The 23,049-nt window shown below is 39.4% G+C and overlaps 1 protein-coding gene across 2 annotated transcripts in view; it reads left to right on the top strand.

Moving 5' to 3' along the window:
- trappc9 (trafficking protein particle complex subunit 9) overlaps positions 1-23,049 on the top strand; it is a 257,722-nt gene that overhangs the window by 60,173 nt on the left and 174,500 nt on the right. For both annotated transcript variants that reach the window (XM_030412357.1, XM_030412356.1), the window contains 3 exons: positions 1,564-1,690; positions 1,893-2,025; positions 7,687-7,850. In XM_030412357.1, coding sequence (XP_030268217.1) covers positions 1,564-1,690; positions 1,893-2,025; positions 7,687-7,850 — 424 coding nt within the window. The remainder of the gene's footprint in view (positions 1-1,563; positions 1,691-1,892; positions 2,026-7,686; positions 7,851-23,049) is intronic.

Raw genomic sequence — 23,049 nt, 5'->3', positions numbered from 1 at the left:
CTGTGTTGCTGGACTGATGGATGAAGTTGGCTTGAACTTGGGCTTATTGTTGTTCAAAGTTAGTCACTCTGCAAAACATCATTTGCATTTATTAAAAGTGACAAATGTTACAATACAGATAGAAACAAACTGCTCGGGAACTACAGTTATTTTATAAACTTCATGGTGAAGATAATATATTTACAGAGATAGTATCACGTACATGTATTATATTCCTATGAAAACCACCTTTCATTACATTTAATAAGATAACAGTGAATTTGACAGTGCTGTTCATGGACCTGGAGCATTTGCTTTCCTTTTAATATGGCACTCAGCGACAGATGGTGATGTGACTACAGGATTTTTAATATGACAGTTTTAAGGTTAAATATGAGGTCTTTCATAGGCATAATTCCAATTTATTAGGGCTTTGATTTTATTTTCAATAGTTTTTGCTTTCCTTTAATTAGTAGTAGTAATGCTGTATGAACTAATTATATTGGCTGATATTGGAATGTGGTGGATAAACAAATAACCTGATTGTCTGATTGTTTGGCCTTGCGACCTCAGTAATTACTTTGATGAGTACAATGTTACGATAATCAATAAAATAGTGGACAAATATTCTATTATAAGAGCCAAGTCATAAGAAATCTGAATTGTCCTTTGAGTATTTCTTTTATGTAACTGGTATTTCTGAGGTTTACACCCAGAATATTTATTCAGGGCTCAAAACCTTTTGGAAAGCCAGCTCAAAATTTCCAAATGTATAAAAACAAAGATCCTCAGCATGAGATGTCCCAGTCACACTTAGTGAAAAAATTTTGACTTGAATTTGAAACCTGTCTGATCCCTCCTCCTTCTGTGTTGTGAGCTGTTATTTTCACTTCTCATTTCTCACGCACACATGGCTCAAGCAGCCGTTTCCCACAGGGAGCAATTTTATTCAATGGAAATGGCCATCTCGTGGTGACAGAGATTTAATCTTCAGGACATCATGGGTAGATTAAGATGATGAATCACATGAAACAGTTTGAGAGATGCTTCCCACTGAACTGTTATGGGAGAATCAGACAGCTGCACATCACTCTGGGGGACACGTTAGCATGGAGTGCACAAAGAATCAAATGAGAGCTCAGAGACGTTATTATTTGTAGAGGTTGTTTTCTTGTTACCAGTTTTTTCTGACTTTAAAGACTCTGATCATCTCAAAACATTCTCACTGAAGTGTTCTTTGTGATGAAAGTCTTTCCATACAGAGAGAGTCAAGGTTTTTACACTTTTGTTCTCGAACTTGCGGGTGAAAAAGGCACTTTTTTCATTGTAACTTTAAAGAAACATTTTACAGCTATGGCCCTTTGGTTAAGCTTGTGTTCACAAAAAAACACACTGATTCAAAGTTTGTGTGGTCTCACTACATATTTTATTCTCACCTTTTCATCTCGGCTGATTCATGCTATCATTTGCCAAGAAATTGTCATTTTGATTTGAATTTGATTATACTTCTAAGTCCTTTATACTTTCATAAAAGTTTAGCATAATGTTTTGATCACGCTCCACGCTCTTCTAACTTGTTTTTAGGGTTTGCTGACCTCTGGAGTGGAGTTTGAATCCCTGCCTGCTGCGTTGTCCCTACCTGCAGAGTCTGGCCTGTACCCTGTCACTCTGGTTGGTGTTCCACGTACAGCTGGCAACATCACTGTCAATGGTGAGTTCAGCTGTAAATCTGCTCCATTACTCTAGTATTGCACATATTGATCAGGTGGACGTATTAGCTGTGAATTCTGTTGCATGCACTTTTGTATCAGAAGCAAATTTTAGCCTTGATTTTGACCTCCGTCTCATCTCCTGTTCTTAAAAACATTATCCATTGCAGCTAAACATTTCCTCTGATCTGCCTTTGAACCCAGGTTACCACACGTCAGTGTTTGGTGTCACCAGTGATTGTCTGTTGGAGGGCCTGGCTGGTGTGAAGTCTAGTGGCTGCTTGGTTGAAGTCATTCCCTCCCTTCCTCGTCTCCAGCTTAGCACATCACTACCACGGTCAGAACACCATCTCATGAGTCATTTTCATGGTTGTAATTAGTCCATAAACAGAAACAGAAAGGGGTTGGTTGCCCATGTCCGGACCCTCACCGAGACCCCAGCCCCTCTGGCACAAACTTGTCTTATCATTGACATGCCTTTTTATGACAAGTTTTCAGCAGGACTGAGGCTTTCACCATCTGAAGGGACGTTCACATCCAGTTGCATTTGTAGAGCAGCCAATAGGAACGCCCTCCCTCTTAAATTTCTCCTATCTAAGCCTTAAAGGAGGTGCAGAAATCTAGTTTTCTATCAATCCACCTGAATTCCAATAACACTGAAAGTTTGTTATGGAATTCCTGCCCAACAACGCTAATAAAATGCTGTCTGTCTACCTCCCCTATAAGATTTTTTGTAGCACAACCTTTTCTGTCATTCGTGTTTGGACCTTTTGGCTTCATTCTGCTCTTCAGTATGTGAAACACATGCTGTGTTGATTTGAGGTCATGTGACTGACTGTAGAAAAGACAAGAACATTGCACTGTCTGGCCATAAAAATAAGAAAGGGCAACGAGTCCAACACTGTTCACCCAACGATTGATGGGAACACCCTTAAAGCTGAAAGTCAGCACTTTAAACTCATTGTAATTATTTTATTTCACATCCATTGTGCTGCAATCCAGAGCAAAAACAATGAAAAATGTGTCACTGTCTTGCTACCCACAGACTGCACTGCTCTTGGAAAGTGTTGATACTCAGTTTCCTAAAAGAAACAATAGGTAATTGTTCAGCAGAGTGCCACTCGCCTGTTTGATCTATGACAAATCCTATCACAAAAATGATGCAGAAGAATCAACTCACTTTCAACCCACATATGTCAAATGAAAGAGAGATATTTACCAAAACCAGTTTGAATGTTTTCAACATACTTAGTATGTAGTAGATTGAACATGTTGGAGAGTGTCTATGAAGAGGTTTGAATCTTAGGTTATTTCTTATTTCTTTGGTCACACTGATTGAATATTTACATTGACTTGTGTTCAGGTATCTTTATGATTCAAACGAGAAGGCTTTATTGCTTATAACTAATACACACTTCAGTGTTAGTCATATTGTAATATTATAGTCAGTAATGGAAACTCTATCCTTTCATCCTCTGATGCTGGGCAGCATTTCATTCATTCATTTTTTTCAAATTTGGATTTGATAAAATACTTTTAATCTGAAAGTGACTGTGACTTAAACTGTCAATCAAAGCTGATAATAGTTAGCATTACTGTTTGTAAAATGTTCAAATTAGAATGTAAGTGATGATTAACAAGTAAGTAGCAATACACATAAACTGATACTTTTCCGGTTCTTGTATATTGAAGAACCTAAAATACAGAACAAACTAAAAAAATGCTGTGTTTCTTGTAACAGAACCATTGATAGCTTTAACAGAGCATTTTTTTTCCTCCATCAGAAATAGCTGCACTCTCTGAGAGCAGCCAGTGCATTTGTTTTCATGTACCACCTGTAAGGTGGAGTGACATTTTGGATGCAGTAGAAGTAGAAAACATAACAGGAGAAATCATGGGTTAAATTACTACTAGAAAAATACAGCAGGTAAAGCACACAGTTGGAGGGCTGTAAATCATTCTGACAGTGGAGCTGCTGCAAAATCCACTATTTAGGTCATGCCTGTAAGTACAGCACTTCAGAAGCTTTGGTGTGGAAAATCTTTTTATTCGCCAGTGTTGAAGAGTACTGTAGCAGATACATGAAGCAAAGATATTTCAAATCTAATATGTGGTCCCTTGGGTGAGTCCACAGGTAGATCTTCAGCTCTGACTATTGTCACAAAGGTGCATTGTTGACTTCATAGATATCTTCTTACCTCCAGAAAAAAGCTTCAGGTCTTACAGTTTCTATTTTTCACATTACTAACATCACTGTTTAACATGAGCTTCGGTCATTTACTATATTTTGAACGATGCAGAGCATCGATCTCCCCTGTGCCTTCAGCTGTGTTTTATAAATCACTTTCACTGAATTAAAAGGAGGGAAATATCTGATAAAATGTGAGCAATTCATGTTACTGGTGTAGTAAAAAGAAACATTTAGACTTTTCATTCCATCTCTAAAAATGCATTTGAATTATCAGTAGGAGTTATATTTGTGTTGATCCGCTGTCAAGTTCAGAAAAAAAGTAAAGGCAGCTGGTGATGACTTACATTATAATTCTAGCCTCAGGCAGAGGGTTTGTGGTATATCAAAGTTAAGATTCAGACTATGTGCATATTATATGAGATGAGGTATAGTTGTAGTGAATGCCCATGTTCATTTATATATATTGTTAGATCCCGAGCTTTACCCCTGTCCAGGAGGTACTCAACCAGCTCTCCGTTATAAAGGGTTAGATCCCCAAACCTATATAAGATTGCTAAAAAGTGGGAATTTTAGATAGGGATTTTTAGCTGGTAATGAGGAGAACCGCCTAGCTTCTAACTGCCTGAATCCGAACGTCTACCCTACTTCCTCTGGTTTGGCACCTGACATGAATAGCCCTTGAGTCAGACATGGCCACCAGCCACGCCCGTTAATGGCAGCGCTCCTCTAAATGATCTGGGCTCTTGGTATGGTGCTAGGTCGGATTTTAAGGGCTTTTGGTAAACCCTAAGGGACTGTTTCAATTTGGTTGGCGAGACTAACCTTTAAGAACCCTTAAGATATTATGCACACTTAACACCTGACTTTTACGTCCATCAAAGAGATATAAAATCAATGTCCACTACTTTAACTTTAACTATATTATGTTGGTTTTATTGCATAGACTTTAGCAAGGGCAAAGCATAAAGCTCAATACTCATTTCAATTACAATCAATCATGATCCAAAAATATTTCTAAAATCTAAACCTTGTAAATAATAAATCAAATCAAGAGGTGAGGTTGGTTAAATTACTTGGTTGGATCTGGGACGAAGAGGATTTGGTCGAGCCATGGCTGCCTCTTCCTTCCTGCTGAAAGCTTCCAATCCTGAGGTAAATCACCACCCCGGCCGAGGTCTTGTAATATCCTCAAAGTTGAAACTTTCTTCCAGCAGAGTGAACAAAAGTATTCCAAAGTCAAATTGTAATCCACAGCTTGTTGGCAAAAATGGTTAATCCATTGTGCTCCAATTTATAATCCACAGCTTGTTGGTAAAAATGGGTAATCCGTTGTGCTCCAAATTATAATCCACAGCTGGTTGACAAAAATGGTTAATCCGTTTTATTATTCCCTTGGTTTGTTGCTGCTGAAGATTTCTTGTTATCCTTTTTGCGATGTCCAGGCTTGTTCATGTAATCCGTCTCAGGTGTTGTCTCAAGGCTGGAGCGAGTGGACGAACGAACTTTAGTCCGTGCTTCTCAGGTTTTATACCCTCTTACTTCCGATATTAGCTTGGTCTCGTGCCCTTATTTGGACAATTTTTCAGCATCTCTCCATCCACTGGCTGATCACCCCTTGATTAAGATTACGTAATACATTAACATGCGCCGGTCACGGTCTGTGCCCGTGCCCAAAGCGTGATCAGGTTCTGACACATCCTCTCGGCCTCATGTTGACCCGACCAGTTCTTTAACATTTCCTCATGACCTCAGCTCAACACCTTTTTACTGATTATCATTAGCTTTCCAAACTTTAATACATTGGTTTTAATCACATTGTACACCTTTTCACCACATTCATAACCAAGTTTAACATGTTCCAGTTCACCAGGTCACTTACATTGTGATCAGTGCAAATGAGTGCTTCCCCTAACCACAGACTCTGCTACTTCCTCCCTTTCCCTCACAACCACCTTTACCCTTCTTTGCTTTACTTTAATGCTTCAACATTCCCTTCATTACATTGGTAACTTTTAATACATTGATTAAGTGATTAATACATAATTAAAAACATTTAAAAACATAATCAAACCTTACTCATTCTTCTACTTTGCAAAGCCAGTACTTAACTCTCATTCTGAACATCAGAGACAGAGTGACAAACTTTGAGTGCAGTTCCTTATTTTACACAGGCACACTGAACCATTCCCTTTTTCACTTCCTTATCCAACATTTCATTCTAATGATTTTAGTAATGATTATAATACCTTTTCTTTTAAATGAATTTATGGCAAACATAATGCAGCAGGCCAAGCTTTAACATGTTGCAGAATCATTTCAGGACTATGTATGATGTCTGGTGTCTGGCAGGAGTGTATGTTGTGAGTGTGTGTGCGTATGTGTGTGTGGGTGGGTGTATGCAGCTGTTTGTGTGTGTGTGTGTGTGTGTGTGTGTGTGTGTGTGTGCGCATACTGATATCTCTCAGACAGGAGTAGATGGATCTCAACTCTTCTGACATTATTCAATAGATTAACTTTTTAAAGGAATATTACAGTCTTTGTGGCATATATACTGTATACTGTAGGTATACTGTATTCTGTAAAAAATTGGAGGATCACGAATAAAAAAGGGTTCAGTGTACTTGGAAATCTTCCCTGGAAGAAGCCCCTCCATTAGAATTTTCAATAAGAAATGGAAAATCTTGACAGGAAGTCTGAAGTTTCCTTGAGTTCTTCTTCTACATTTCTATATTGTCTATCATAAACTGACAAGGACGAGGCACAGCAGTGTAGAAGACTGCACACTGCCCAGTGCCATATCAGGTTATAATTACTAAAAGGGGGAAATCAGAAGTCCAATTTTGTCAGAAATCAGGAGAAATACAGGAGAATTGTGTCCCGGAAGGGAACCAGGACAGGGCAATGACAACGGGAAGCTCCCACATAAATTGGGAGAGTTGACAATTATTCTATTGGCCTATATTCTATAGTGTGTTGGGTATGAAGTGTCATTGTGAGTATGCAGAATGATTCTCATGCAATAAAGCGCTGAACCAGTTTCATTCTTAACAACACATGACTTAATGTTTGAAACAAACATATTTTTTATTTTTATTAATGTCAGTTAAGCGTTCACATATTAAACACTAGAACCACATGATGTTTGATCATAAAACACACAGAGCAGCCTGAAAGTCTACTGAGATTCCAAAATGCCTGTATCATATTTATCAAAACATGAGTGAGAGCATTTGAAACTTTATCTTTTTCCACACATCTCTGGCAGATTAGTGCCTCAAGAATTGTTATTCAAATTGTGATTTAAGTATTAATATGAAGTATAGAGGATCTGTTTGAGTCACATCAAACCACATTAGATGTGTCTTCACAATTATACGCATGATATCTTATGTTTTATTTCATTCATTTATTTATTTATTTTTTTTTAGGAATTTTAATTCATACTCCCCTGAGGCAAATGTTCTCCAACGTTTTTCATGTTAAGGAACCCTAAACTAAACTAAAATAAGAACCCTAACAATATTTGAAAACGTTTCGTTTTTACCCCCATCAGATAAGAATTGTGCTTGTAGATGTTTTATCACAGAAAGTGTAGGCTATGAAATCCATGAACTAAATGTTGTCAAGTCTGTCACTGTGTTAGTTATGGTTGGAGTCAAAGTGAAAATAGATATTCCCCTACATGCTGGGGACCACTGCACAAACCCATGGACATCCTCAGACCTCACATTAAGAAGCACTGTAATAAATAAATAAGTTCTGCTCTCTGCCATCATTGATGGTCTCTCTCCTCCACAAACCAAACAGGTCAGCCCACACACCTCAGCCGATGTCGAAAGAGGAGCTGTCCAGCACTGTGTCAGTCCAGCTTTTCAACGGAGAGACCCAGCAGCTAACCATCACCTTGGAGAACATTGGATCTGAGCAGATCGAAACTCTGGAGCTCACCTCTAAGATTGTCAACACCAAAGGTCAGTACCTGCCTAAATAAATGAGAAAATGAATGACAATATGTCGATTAATAGCATGTAAGTGTGAAATTAGTTACATTAAATATGCTTAAACAATTATGTAATGAGTTCATTGATGTGTGCACTTGTAGCATTTGTTATCATGCTGTTGTAGTCAGGATAGCTTTTGATGTACTTCGTCACCCACTGAGATTGTGCTGCAGTCTCTTGCAGTCCCTGTGTCTGCAGTACACAGAGGTCACTACCCGTTGTCTTTGGTTCTACATCTTTCGTGCCCCTGTGGCTTTTCACTCTGTGTTCCATCTCTTTGTTCAGCACCTGCTCAGGACTTCAGATCTCAGTCCCCCTCGCTCTGACTGCCTATGTCTGTGCTGCCTTTTGCTTTTCTGTCTTTATCTTGTTGTCTGTGAGTAAAAACAGCAACATTTCCAAACTTTTCACTTTCCAAAGTTCTTTGGCCCACAAAAAAATCTAATACATGCAGTTATTCACATACAGTACACAACATTACAACCACTGACAGGTTATGTGAGTTACATTAATCATCTCATTACAATGCAATGTTCTGCTGGTAAACCTTGGGTCTTGGCACATGATACACACCACCAATTCAAACACCTATTTACCAAGTACAGCCCCTCATGGCAATGACACCCAATAATGACAGTACCCCCCAGCAGGACAGTGTGCCCAGGCACACCACAAAAACTGCTCAGTGGTGACAGGTGTGCACATTTAGTCAGTTTAAAGAATAACCAGCCAAACCCTGCTGACCTTACTATCACTGTGTAGAGAAGTGCTTGAATGATACTCGATTCTCTAAGACTAATATTGATGTGAATATTTAAAAGTTAGACAAACCTGAAAAAATTGAATAAAAAAATACTCTTAGCGATACTTATTCTTTGACACTATCGTATAGTGTAAATATTTTTGATGAAGATCCCTTACATATACAGTGTGTAAAATTTCTGCCATAAATTGTTGAAAGCTACTGGACCTTTTGTAATAATTCTTGTTGAGTCATCTAATTACATTATCCGACATGCTAACAATAGTGCTTAAACATGTAGAAAGTCCTCAAATTCATGTAATGTAAAGCTGTTTTTTTTATTCGTTCATCTGTCGCTGTTACTTCAGGGAGAGTGTCAGAAAGTGATGATGGAAGTTGATGATCATGACTAGAAATAATGTGATCAGTCACATCAGAGAGACTTTTATCAGCAGTGGTGGTTGTTTAATGGTGTGTTTATCACCAAGGAAGTAATTTATGTTTGTTCTCCCCAAACAGCCAGTTTACTTTACTTAAAGTGAAGATAAATCCATTTTTTAATCCCAAAAATGTAAAAGTAATCTCTAAACTATCTTCTGTTGGCAAATATTTTGGGATCAGAGCAGAATCTGATGGGATTGGCAACCACAAATTACTGATGACAGTGATATTGCTCATGCTGATGTATTACTCAGGCCCTATTCATATTAAGGTCCTTGTTAGTCCAGTCCAGATTCTAATTGCATGTTCTTACTGTACGATATAAAAAAAGATGTTTGGCCATGAGTTAATACTTGTACAGTTATCTGTCCTCACAATTATCTTAACACCCACGCAGTGCCACTATATTACCTTTTCTTTATTTACCAACTTTATCCTTTTGTTTCCCTGACAGGTGTAGTTATCTAAACATATCTGCTCGGACCATATTGACAAAATAACACTATATATCATCTGACTCAACCTTGGGATGCAGTAGATTTAAGTCTTACTCCTGTGCCCTCAGCAGTGTGCAGTCGCACAATGGTGAGCAAAGGAGGGGAGGCTGGGATCCAATATATGTGGAATTGATCTGACATTTTCAGAATGGCACCACACTTCTGTGTTTAATTGAAGACTGGCTACACAAGCATATCCCCTGTCCAAGGGTCAGCGCTCATAGGTCTTGTCTTACTAGACAGCTTCTGTCAGTCTGACACTGCTCAGTTGGATATTTTTCTCACTGTTCCTGCATTTCAAGCCCAATCGAACCCTCGCTCTAAGGTTGATAAGAATGAACCTGTAAATAACACAACCTGTAACTAGCACAGAACTGTAATTAGAATAGTCAGTTTTTTGCTAATACTCATCTAGTGACTAACTGCGTACCTCTCGGCACCTTATGCTTCGCCCATACCTGCTCTCTGCTGGCCAGAGTCCATAGAACGATGTAGTCTGTCTTGTTAACAAGAGTCCTCTTTGAAATGGAACTGTTGTTTTGTTTGTTGGAAATGATTTAGGCTGCAAAAATAGTTTTGCCTCCAAGGGGATGTTATTTTCAGAGTTGGATGAACAAGCAAAAAGGACTGACATTGGTAGTCCTGAATTAGAAAAACACCATCTGTAGTTTTACTCAGATACTTTACTGTTTAATGAATAAACTCACAAAAACACAAGCAACCATGAAGACATTCAGATTACATGAAAAACACAACTGTTTTTTAGGCACTCCAACTCACAGGCTCTGTGATTTAAGAAATATGGATAGAATGTTGATACAATACACAAGTATAAGACGATTACTGTAAAAATCCAGCAACCAATCATTCTCTAAAATTCAGTAAGAATTTAACATTTAAAAAAGTTTAGAAAAGTCATTAAGTTGTTAAAATGTGTTGATGAAGGTTCTCAATCATCCAGGTCATGGTAATTCTAAGTGCTGTATCGTTGGCAACTGGACTTGTTTCAGTTTATTGAAGATGTTTCAGCTCTCATCCAAGAGGCTTCTTCAGTTCTAACTAACTGGAGGAGAGTTGCATGCTTTTAAACTCTATGTTGGAGTGTCCTTACAGAGTTGTTAAGAACATGTGTGAGAGTTTCAGAGTCGGGTTGTTGAAACCCGATAATAAATGAACAAAACTATATCTCCTCTCTCTCCCTTTCCCCAATGCCTTTTTAACATGCAGTTCCTTATAGCTGCAGGGCTGGTTGATGGCCAAAGATCATAAGGTCAAGAAGTTCAAATATGGCTTTCCGTTTCAGTTGCAGATAAAACTGGCCAAAAGAGAAACCACCGACAAAGCTCTACTACTATCATTTTCTTCAGTCCTCTGAATGGATCATCATCGTCTTCATCTTTGTTTTCAAGTTTCTTCTCTTTGGTTTCTTCTAGGGATGTCCCGATCCGATCTGTAGGATCGTTGATCTGGGCATTTTTCCACAGATCGGAATTGGCAATTTTGAACATGGACCCAAGCCCGAAATTTTTTTTTTTTTTTTTTTTTTTTAAATGTCAGAGCGCAATTTGTGGCAGGACGCGCACGTGAGGTTACTCTGGCAAATCGGTAGATAAAGTGTCTGCAGTGTGGAAATAACTTAAATTAGAAAGTGAAAGCAGTCCAACGGCGACATGTAACATCTGCAATACGACCGTTTCGCGGAGCTGCATTTAATACTACTCATTTGATATGGCTTATAAAACACTCAAAGAATACAACGAGTTCACTCAAGCAATACTGGCAAAGACACTGAAGCAAAAAAACACTTGCGGATACTTTCAAAAGGAAAGAAGAATATCCTCGAGACAGCGACATGGCCACAAATATTACAGAGAGCGTAATTAAATTAATCGCTCTGGATAACCAGCTCATGTCCGTGGTAGAGGATGAGGGTTTTCTTCGTCACCTGGCAATACACTATATTGACTCCACTTTTAGTTTAGTTTAGTTTAGTTTATTAGTTTATTATATCGAAGACAATCCCAATTAATTAACTGCATCAACAACAGTAAAAAGGGGCAGCTTTAGCCAACATGGCTAATATCCTGCTGTAGTCCCCGGCCAGATGACAATAGGCACCCTAAAAAACAAAACAAAAAAACAAAAACAATATATTACAGCACACTGATTAAAAAGAGAGCATTACGACAGCGAGGATACAAGATAAATCAATGATGATAAGATAAGATAAGATAAGAGAAAACAGTGAAACATCAGTACAATCATGCAAAGACAACACATAATCAAGGCATACAGAAACAGCACAAAATATAAGCACACATCAGCACATACAATCACATTCAGGAGTGCAGACAGACATCACACACTGTAGACAGGCAGCATCCATGACGCAGATAACACACAGCCATATGTTAGTGTGTGCACGTGTAACTGTCGACAAGCCATGTTTTTAACTTGGCTGTAAAAGTGGAGTATGTATGCAGGGTTTTCCCTGCCATTATACGGCTTCGGCGCGGCGCCCAAGCGTTTTTGCCTCCCGCCTAAGCAGGGTTCTCCCCAGACGGTGGAACAGCGGCGCTACGCCGCTATACCGCTAGGTCAGCGGCGCTATACTCCGCGCGTGACGGTGGCAAGCGTCCGTCCCCCGGCTGACGGCTAGGAGCTCCCGGCTGACGGCGATGAGCGCCCGTCCGTCCCCCGGCTGACGGAGTTGATGACCGTCTGTCCGTGTCCCCCCCCCCGGACTGACGTTGACGAGCGTTCGCGCCCCCCCCCCCGCAACAACTTGGTCTCTTTTCTTCCCCTCATTCTTCTTTTTTTTTTTTTTTTTTGCCCTGTGCGTGATCTCTGTTCAGGCTTTCCTATTCAGGGCACCTGAGCGATCAGTTTTGATTTGTTTCTTAAGACTGAGCGCTCAACATTCAATATATTCTGTTCTTGATTCTTCAGACCATAATATGACTGTTTCAGTCCCAACAGTGTGAGACTGTGAAGTAGTTAGAAGAAAGATGATTTAGTGAACATTCTTTTCTTTACCTGTTGTTTCCCTTCTTTGTTCCTTAAGCTCAACCCAAACTATTCATCTAAAGCAGTGGTGTCAAAGTGATCCAGTAAAGGGCCGTGTGGCTGCAGGTTTTCATTCCAACCAAGCAAGAACACACCTGATCCAAATCAGGTGTGTTTCACTCCAACCAAGCAAGAACACACCTGATTTGGATCAGGTGTGTTCTTGCTTGGTTGGAATGAAAACCTGCAGCCACACGGCCCTTTACTGGATCAGTTTGACACCACTGATCTAAAGAATAGTCAAGCTATGATCTGCAAATGATCTGCAAATTTAATAAACAAAACCCAGAAAATTGGCCAAAGCAAAATGAGAATTAATCATTCTGTGTTTTCATCCATTAGTGCTATACTAATATTAGGATCTGAGTAAATCACAATAAACAGCTGGTGATGCTCATTATCCAGATGAATGCCATCAAACCAGTGTAAAACAGGACAGTGTAATACGATAATGTAATAAAAGATCAAATAAAATTCTGTTTGTTTTATGTATGGTTTGGAAGAAGGTTGCAATTTCCATGCATGTATAGTTTTGCACATTTTAAGTATTGCATTGGAGAAGGTAAATGGTGTTTTTTTTCCTTTTTCGAAAAAGAGTGAATGCACTTAATGGGAGATAAAAATAGGTTCTGACCTAGTGGCCAACTCAAATCACTGATCAGCTGTTTCCCCTCAAAGACAAGAAGAATGAGCTGTGTCCACTGTTGCCATTTACCCAGTATTCCCTTAATATTCCCTAGATTGCCAGGGCAACTGGTTTGGTTTCTTCTTTTTCTTCTTTGGGGCTTTTTGTCAGTTGGCAAACAACTAGTTTGTTTCCGGTTAAGGACCTCTACTTTCTCCATTCTACTCTAGTCACTTTATTATTGCCATACATAATGTAGCTGATACCTTCTGATGAAACTGTGCTTTGTGTAGCCTAGTTTATCTGCACCAAATCAATTAATGGAAGCACATGCAATTTGCATTCCCTTGTTTTAAAAGAAATATTTTGTTAGCTTCAAAGTCACTTAACTTGACACAGATGGAAACATCCATCCACACATATCTGATATTTTCATCTATTGCTGTTTTTCTTTTCTTCAGTGACAAGTCACATGTTTCATGTACAGTCCCTGTCAAAAGTTTACATACACTTAACATGTATATCATAGAAGTCTTCAGTTCCACTGATTTCTACAGCTCTCATTTTTCTGTGATAGGAGAGAGGGACACATACTACTTTGTCACAAAAAACATTCATGAAGTTTTTTTCAAATCTGAATTTATTATGGGTCTTCTGAAAATGTGACCAAATCTGCTGGCTCAAAAAAGTACATACCATAACTTGAACAATCAATTTTGGTGATGTAGAAAGTTGTGTGATTTCTTTTTTTCTTTGTAGAATGACTGTTTAACTTCCTCTGAGTGATTCTGATTGAAAGCAGTTATTGACTTTTCTGGGCCCATTTCAGTAGGGCTTGTTTGATACACCCAGTAGACTCAGCCACACACACTACAATGAGAAAGTCTGAATAGCTCAACATGGAGCGGAAAGAGCACATTATTGATTTGTACAAGTCAGGAAAGTCACTTGGAGACATTGCAAAGCAATTACAGGTCCCAAAGTCAGTTGTGCCATCAACTTTTTGTAAGTATACAGTGCATGGCCCAGTTGTGTCACTGCCACAAAAAAAAAAAGTATCACCTGCTGCTGAGAGAAAACTGGTCAGGATGGTCAAGAGTCAAATAAAAACCACCAAAAAAGCAAGTCTGCAATGATTTAGAAGCTGCTGGAAGACAGGGGTCAGTGTCCACAGCCAAGCGTGTTTTGCATCGACATGAGCTGAGAGGCTGCCTTGCAAGAAAGAAGTCTTAGCTCCAGACGAGGCACCTTAAAACTCGACTGATGTTTGCTGCTGATCACATGGACCGACAAAAAACCTCCTGGAAGGAAACTTTGTGGTTGGAGGAAACTTTGTGGTCGGAGGAAACTTTGTAGTTGGAGGAAACTCTGTGGTCAGATGAAACAATTTTACCCCAAGAACACCATACCCACTGTCATCATGGTGTTGGTAGTATTATGCTTTGGGGCTGTTTGCTGCCAGTGGATCTGCTGCTCTAAAGAAAGTAAATGGAATTAAAACTGCAAGCAGTGATGAACGGGCCCTGGCAGTCCACGCGCGTCGGGGCATGCTGCCGTCCAAACGTGCTGCGGCTGAAGCCCCATTGCTTGGTCGTTGTTTACGGAGGCGGCAACTGCCTGTGTTTGGGACAGTGCACGCGGGGGATGAATATCAGCGTCTTCCCCCAACATGTGTTTGTAACGTGGTGTATTGCCGCTGCCAGAAATCCAAATGGACAGCAGGTGAATGATTTCTAAAACATTTAGTAATCAGATATGTTTTGACAATTGATTCTGCACTGTTATGTTGTGTGAAGTATTACGGCCTGTATGGAATTCAGGCATAGACACCTGTGTTTTTGCAGGGAATAGATTGGAATTGGGACAGAGAGGGAGGGTTGCGGCTTACAGTAAACTTCCTCCGCCCTAAATTCGAACCTGGGTCCACTGCGTATGTGGCATGCACTCTAACCACTCGACTACTGGCGCAGCTAAGACACTGTCTTCTGCTGTCACTGTGAAGGCAGGAAGGCAGCGCATCATAGGGGAGGATGGAAGTGGAATGCCACAGATGTAGGTAGGTAGTGGAGTGCAGCCAGATGTGATTCTTCCTTTTGGAAAGGGACAGCGGTCAAGTGACCAGGTTTGAACGCACTCAGTTGTTTCAAATGGCAGGGGAAGCCACTGCCTTCATCGCGGAAAAGTTGGGCAGAATCACAACTACACACATCTTGTTTTGTGCCACACTGACAGGGCAGACACAACACGCAAATGGCATTCTTAGCAAATTGGCTTATTTGAAAATTGTGTGCTGTTGCTTACTACCACTGACTTATCCATTATGTGGCTCAACCCATTACCCTTCAATTATGCCATGTTGTAATGTGCAATTTGGACAAAACTACCTGCAAATGCCATGTACATCTGACTATGTTTGTCATCACTGCACATAAATGAGTGTTAAGTAATGCTTCACTTGCCTTCTGTCAAAAATGTATTTATGGCTGTCTATCAATGTCAAGCTTTTGATCTAATTTCTGCTTTGTGTGCTAGTTTGCATTCTATAAAGTGCATGCTGCCACATTTTAAAGTTTCAATAAAATCTGATAAATATGAGGCTGATTCCTGGAATGGAATGGAATTATTCAGAGGTTATTCAGAGGTTCCTAATCTAGGATGCATGAGACTTGAAAGACAACAATGCCATCTTGTGGACGACTTGTATCACTTACACCTTACATTCATGTGCTTCTAATCAAAATTGACCACTTCCTGTTGGACTGAGAGTATGGGTCTAAATAAGTTTTTTGTGCGTCTTGTCATAAAACACATGCATGCCAAATTTCATTCACGTACGTGCATGTAGGAAGCCCAAATTTACTGAGATAAAACGTACTTCCTGTGTCCAGTGGGTGGCGCTATGGATATGACACAGTATTGATGCACAGATCTATTCATGGTGACTTCCTCTAGATTCCTAAGAGATTTGACTGAGATAGGAAATAGTATGAAGAAGTTATTAGGACTTGATGCTTCATGACGAAGGATTTTAATGGTGTCTTTGGCATCGTCCGAGAAGTATACTGACTGACTGTGAAGTCTGTGGTGTCCAATTTGTAGGAGGAAGATGTGAAAGTATGATGTCGGGCAATATTTCATAATGGCCACCAAATTCAAAATAGCCGACTTTGAAGGGACGTGTAGATGTATTCAGGGCGAGACTGTCTACATTTATGAGGAATTTTGTGGAGATGGGGCATTGTATGTGGAAGTTATAAGGACTTGATGCGAAGGGAAAAAATGGCGTCCACCGTCACGCCCACCAGGTATGACACAGCTGAATGATTTCCATAACTTTTGTTCTTCAAGGCATGAAGATGATACTGAGTGAATGTGAAGACTGTGGTGTTTAAGCTCTAGGACAAGACAGTTTTCAAAGTAGGCATGAATTCATCAAAAACACCGCCACACATCAAAATGGCTGACTTCCTGTTGGACTGAGAGTATGGGTCCAATGGGTTTTTTGTGCGTCTGGAAATGATGAATGTGCGTACCAAATTTCGTCCTTCTATGTGCATGTAGGAGGCGGGGCATCACAATAGGGGGTGCTACAGAGCAGGCAGGTCACGACCACTCCCCATGACAACACAGATCTTTTCAGGGCGACTCCCTCTGCATTCCTGAGAGATTTGGCCGAGATAGGAAATTGTATGAAGAAGTTAAGAGGACATGATGCTTTACGGCGAAGGATTTGAATTGACCACTCCACTGCAGCAAACAGGTATGATGTGGGATAAAGATTTCCATAAGATTTTTTATTTTCAAGGTCAGAGGATGATACTGAGTGACTGTCAAGTCGGTGGTGTTACATCTGTAGGAGGAGATAATGTAAGTACGAAGATTGGCAATATTTCAAAATGGCGGCAAAAAGCAAAATGGCCATCTCAGTATTGATGCTGAGATGTATTCGGGGAGACAGCCTCTACACGTTTGGTTTGGATAGGAAATTGTATGTTGAAGTTATAAAGCCTTGATGCTTGACGGCGAGTGAAAAAAATGGTTTCCACCGCCCCGCCCACTAGAGTATGTCACAGCTGAAAGATTTCCATAACTTTTGTTCTTCAAGGCATGAAGATGATAATTGAGTTAATGTGAAGACTGTGGTGTTTAAGCTCTAGGACAAGATAGTTTTCAAAGTAGGCATGAATTTGGGAAAAACGCCGCCACACATCAAAATGGCTGACTTCTTGTTGGAGTGACGGTATCGGTCCCAACGACTTTTTTGTGCGTCTCGTCATGAGGAATCTGAGTAACGAATTTCGTTCATCTATGCGCATGTGGAAGGCACGCAAGAACAATTAGTCCCCCCAGGAATCCGCGATTCCGCGATCGCGGAATTTACCGCAGATTTCTCGGCCGTCTGCGGATTCAAAGACCCTCCGCGGACTATCACATTTTGCATGTAGTTTTCATCCCGGCCGCTAGATGTCGCTGTCAGATAGACTGGGCTCTAGACTCACAGTAGAAGTACACATTGATAATGAAAATAACTTCATTATCAACGTGCAGTGAAATGACATACTCAAGTTTCCATCCACCAGGTGAGTGAAGAACACCTGAATCATCGTCAAGCAAACGTGTCGCAGCTCTGAATGTACAGTCACAGTTTGAACTGCTGTCGAGCTCGTGTTAATCACATGCTGTCAATCACTCCACCGCAGGAAGGCTGACTCAATGTGTAGAGAGATGTTCTGACGAGCAGCTCAGTCTGGTTCTGTGTTCACTGATACCAGCTCTCCTGCAGTGACACCAGAACTTCAGAGGAACTGGTCTCACTGCTAGTTCCTAAACCTTCATCCATAGTTTGGTGAAAAGTTTTGCACTTTTTATGTTGCAAATAAATCTGCCCAACAGGGACAAAGAAAATGTTGATGTTGATTATTTTAAAACCAGTAATAGTAGGTTCCACAATGTTTTGCAGTGTTCTGGTATTGCAATTAATTTCACAAGAGAATACTTAATTCATTATTACATTAAAAAAAGTATGTTTTTTTAAAAGAAAGTATGTTTTTTTTATGTTTGCGGAATTTTAATTTTCAAGCCGCGGAATCAAGAATTGCTCTCCGCGGAATCAAAATTGCTCTCCGCGGAATTTAAACTTTTTCTTTGCATATTCCTGGGGGGACTAAACAATAGGGAGCACTACAGAGCCTGCAGGTCATGCCCACGCCCAATGACATTGAATTATAAAAAATGTTGCCAGGTGTGACGTATGTTCAAAATTTGGTGAGTTTTGGGGTATGTTCAGGCTTCCAAAACAGCAGTTAAAGCGCAGAAGAATAATTCTTTCTCTTCCAATTACAATAAGGACCTCACAGGTCGATGACCTGCTCGGGCCCTAATAATAAAGAAGAAGGATTGTCTCCAGTTTCTTTAGGAAAACCTAAAGTCATCAGCCAGAAGATTTTGTCTTGGGTGCAGTTTGGTATTCCAACAGGACAATGATCCTGAGAAAATAATTCAGCTCGAGCACTACCAGAAGCTTGTGGATGGCTATCAAAAGCACCTTATTTTGGTCCATCACAGAAAAGTGAGAGCTGTAGAAATAATTGGAATTGAAGAATGCCATGACATACATTTTCTGTATGTAAACTTTTGACCACGACTGACCATCTTGATTTATTTGTCAAGTCTGTTATAGCAGAGAGCCTTTCAATTATGTAATTTACTCATTAAAGTATATGTATGTCTTTCAAAAATGATAACTTTTTGATATCACATATTCAGTTTAGCGGTTCTGCAGGATGTATTACTACCTTTACACCTCCTCATCGCTCTCTGCTGTTGTTGTCCTTAAGAGACCTTAGCAGCAGCATCTGGAATCTATGATAATGTTGTTATCAGTATTCTAGCTATCTCTGCCTTTGCAGTCAGTATTGTTTTATTAGTTATATTTTGGATGAGAAACTCTCCCAACTAACACTGCTACAGGTGTCCCAGTTACTTTATACAGTTGTTATTAATTTACATTTAGCTCTTATCATTAACATGTAACACATGAAAATACAGACAGGATTGAAATATGAACGTCATTTAGCAAACATAGTTAACATATTTCTTACCACTGTTTTTGTATTTGTTCTGGCTGAACACTACCTCTAACTTGACCCCTGGCTGTCGAGTCTGTCATATCTATGCTGGAAAAGACACCTGGTTATAAACATTATCAGTCTCCTAAGTTGGTTCTGCTCATCTCCACTTTCACCCCACACAATCTGCATTATTTTATCTAATTGTGTCACAGTGACCGCAGCCAAGTGCCCCATCTCTTCAACAAAGCCACCTCCACAGGTGTGCTCTTGCAGCAGGCCTCATTAAAGTACAAAGATGGAACCCCTGTAAGTAATTAAGTATACCACGTCTGAGCCAGGAGACCTTTGAAGGCCATTTTAATGCCAGATCAGCTTCCGTCTGAAGTGTGTCACAGGAGTCATTTTCTGTATTTCACTTTGTTCCTGAAGGCTAACTGTATTGGTGTTTGATATTGAAACTCTTTAAGTGGTTGTATTGAGTGAGGACATATCCAGGAAGCACTTTTACGACAAATATTATTATTAATTTCACAGAGGACATTAGTTGCAATTTGAATATGTTATTGAAAATGTTGTTACAGGTTGAACCTGTGTAAACTGAGTTGATATGTTCCATTGAGACAAAGATGCAGTCTTTGTATCATTTTCCAAAGGAGAGAAACATGCCATGTATGTCCCATGTTTTAGTAAGATATATTAATTTCACCTTCAAGAGATTACAGCTAGTAATAAGCCAGTTTAACAACTTACTTTTACTTTTTTGTTCAAAATGTGTTGTTTTTTTTTTCGTTGTTGTTGTTTCTGCATTCTTTATTTATATCAGACTGGCATAGTCAAACATTAACCGACCAGTAACTTTGTTCTGTTTGGAAAATCTCCAAAAAAGTATTTTCCATCTCTGCATGTATATGTTGTATATTTATTGTTGTACATCTAGAGTAGCTGAGGTGCAGTGGTGTAAAAAATAACCTCTAATTTGTTTTGTCAGAGTTGATCAGATTTTAGATTAAGGTCTTGGGTTGTGAGGTGTCAGTTTCATTTAGTGTTTAAATAGTCCCCAGTCACTGAAATCCAAATTAAATTAAAATGCATATTAGTGTATGTTAAGCATACATATCTGTAAAAGGGATACATTTATATAGTTTTTTTTGTTTCATGATGGTCCCCCATAGTTTTGAATCAAGCCATTGGGATACTTTTGTTATTTATCCACTTAACTTGTTTCCATAGTGCCAGTAAAATCACCCCATTTTTTTTTGTTTTTTTTTTAAGATTTTTTCCGGCATAGACACCTTTCTTGAGCAGTAGACAGATAGGAAAGAGAGGGGCGATGTGACATGCAGCAAAGGACCTCTGGCCGGAATCGAACCGGGGTCGGCTGCGTATATGGCATGCGCTCTAACCACTCGAGCACCTGCGCGCCAAATCACTTCATTTTAAACAAATAGGTGATGATGATTGAATAGAGCAGTTATATCAGCATTTTATGGGCAGATGGTTAAACAAAGCCACAGACCCAACAACAACCCATGTTAGCTTTCCTTCTACAGTTTTCCTCCCAACTAACTTAGAAATATGGTGACATGTCTTGTCCTACCAAACCAAACAATGGAATTCACCATGGAAAAGTACTCTGTCAACATACGTTTGCAGGCTAGTTATCTAATTAGTTGTACAGCTGCTGCACATCAAACAGCATCTAAGCTGAACTGCAAATGCCACTTTGGTTTAGTTGGATGCTGCTGTGTTTCTTCTACTACAACACCACTAAGAACACACTCTTTGTCCATGACATGTAGGCTGCAGCTTGCCAGCTGCATTTTGAAGATGTCTGTGATTAAGTAGCTTACATTAAAGGCTGTTAAACAATGTCTAATGTTCCTCAAGGGCAGTGCAATGCCCTTGAGGTTGTGTTTGTTTGGAAAGATTTTGACTTGTTGTTGGGCAAGAGGAAAAACAAAAACTCTTCCCATCTTGAAAATGTTCTCAATGTTTCATGTAAAGTTATATATAAGCCTTTATGCAATAGTCATCTTAATGCATAAAGTCTATCTTTTAGAGACAATTTATGTCTTTTTTCGAAATTAGGTGGGCTACAGAGCTTTTCTGTTTTATGTTTCGAAAGAGTTTTGGGATCCTGTTTCATAGTCAGCATAAAAGCAGTGTTTATAGTTGAGTGTCTTCTGTTTAAAGCTAACCATTGACGGCCCTAGAAAGCTACTAGTAGATATGCTGCCTTTGAAATTGCCCATATTTGCAGAGTAGTGTTCTCAGTTTGTTCTACAGACTGATAATTAGCACATACTGGAATGTGTCATGTGTTTCACGCTCTGTTAGTAAAAAATACCTGAAGATTTATGAAAATGTAAAACATGTCAGAAAAAGACATTTTAGCCAAAGCTCAATCATTGCCTCAGAGGAAGAACAGCCTGCTGTTCTGCATTACATAACCTGACCTACTAATTGCACTGCAGTTCAATTGATCACCCAGTTCTGTTTTTTCCATAACTTCATCTTTTTTGCTGCCACAACTTCCAGAACCACTGCAGTTTCATGTTAAGTGCTTAAAATAAGCCAAGTCATCGAAAAAATAACCACACCTGAATGAATGTATCGTGTAAGGAGTTATTTTTACTGGTGTACCATCTAATTTCAATAATGATTGCCCACTTGTTATAATTTACAGGTGCATTCTAGATGGAAACAGCTCTCTGGATTTAAGTAGCTAGTAATGAGTTAACTTCAGTGATCCTTTTTACTTTTATTTGCATTGCGTTCTTGAGTTATAAAGGGTTGTCAAGGTCCACCGCAGCCTTGACCCTTTATCGAGTGGATAGCCAAGGGCCAGATACATTCAGCTCTGTGTAGGTTCATCGCCATTTTTTGTGTCAGACTTTTAAAGCCATGCACATACAGTGGTCTAAGGTATAAACTTTAATCATTGTAATACTGGGTGCACACTACCACATTTAGACATTACCAGATGTAGACAGGCCCTTCATCAGCTGTTTGCATGTCAATACTTGTGCTCTCAATCTGACAGTGAAAAAACGCCAAAGAAGTACTTCAGTTTCACCAGTTTCCTACAGTCCTACAAAAATATCGGAGCAGTTGTCATTATGTGCGGCAGTGGCTATTTCTATTGCCCATATTATTATTCCATCACATGTCTGCGAACCATCTTCATCCCAGGTTTCTCACTTGTAATCATTAAATCCCAGAAATACAATCACTGTCAAGTCAGTTGTAGTGGTCATAACAAAAAAAAGACTTTACAAAGTGCTTCAACATTAAAACAATAAGTCGCAAAGGATACAAAGACAGGGCAAACAGGTCTCCAGAAAATTGATAAAACAGAAGTAATTAATTCGACAAGCATTTTACAAATCACTGTGTCGACTGCAAATCACACAATTGGTGAAACTTAACATTTATCAGATTATCTGTCCCTCAGCTTGTGTTTTCATCTCAACCAGAAAAGCATGTGTATGCCTGGTCTGAAACATTTTGGTTTAGTTTAGTTGAAGTTAAGTTAGAGGATATCAAACCACACACAGCTTGAACATTAAGGATGTCAACTAGAGATGCAAATTTTAGGTATTTCCTTTTATCCATAGTCAACTGCCTTAACAATCGATTATCGATTAAGCATTAATAATATATGAAATATGTTTGATCTTTTTCTATAAGCATCTGTTTTAACCACTGGCGTGATCTATGTTTGATG

This window comes from Sparus aurata, chromosome 3 (assembly GCF_900880675.1).
Source record: "Sparus aurata chromosome 3, fSpaAur1.1, whole genome shotgun sequence".
In the NCBI taxonomy this organism is placed as follows: domain Eukaryota; kingdom Metazoa; phylum Chordata; class Actinopteri; order Spariformes; family Sparidae; genus Sparus; species Sparus aurata.
The sequence above is the reverse complement of the archived record's forward strand: the minus strand, read 5'-3'. Positions and strand labels throughout refer to the sequence as shown.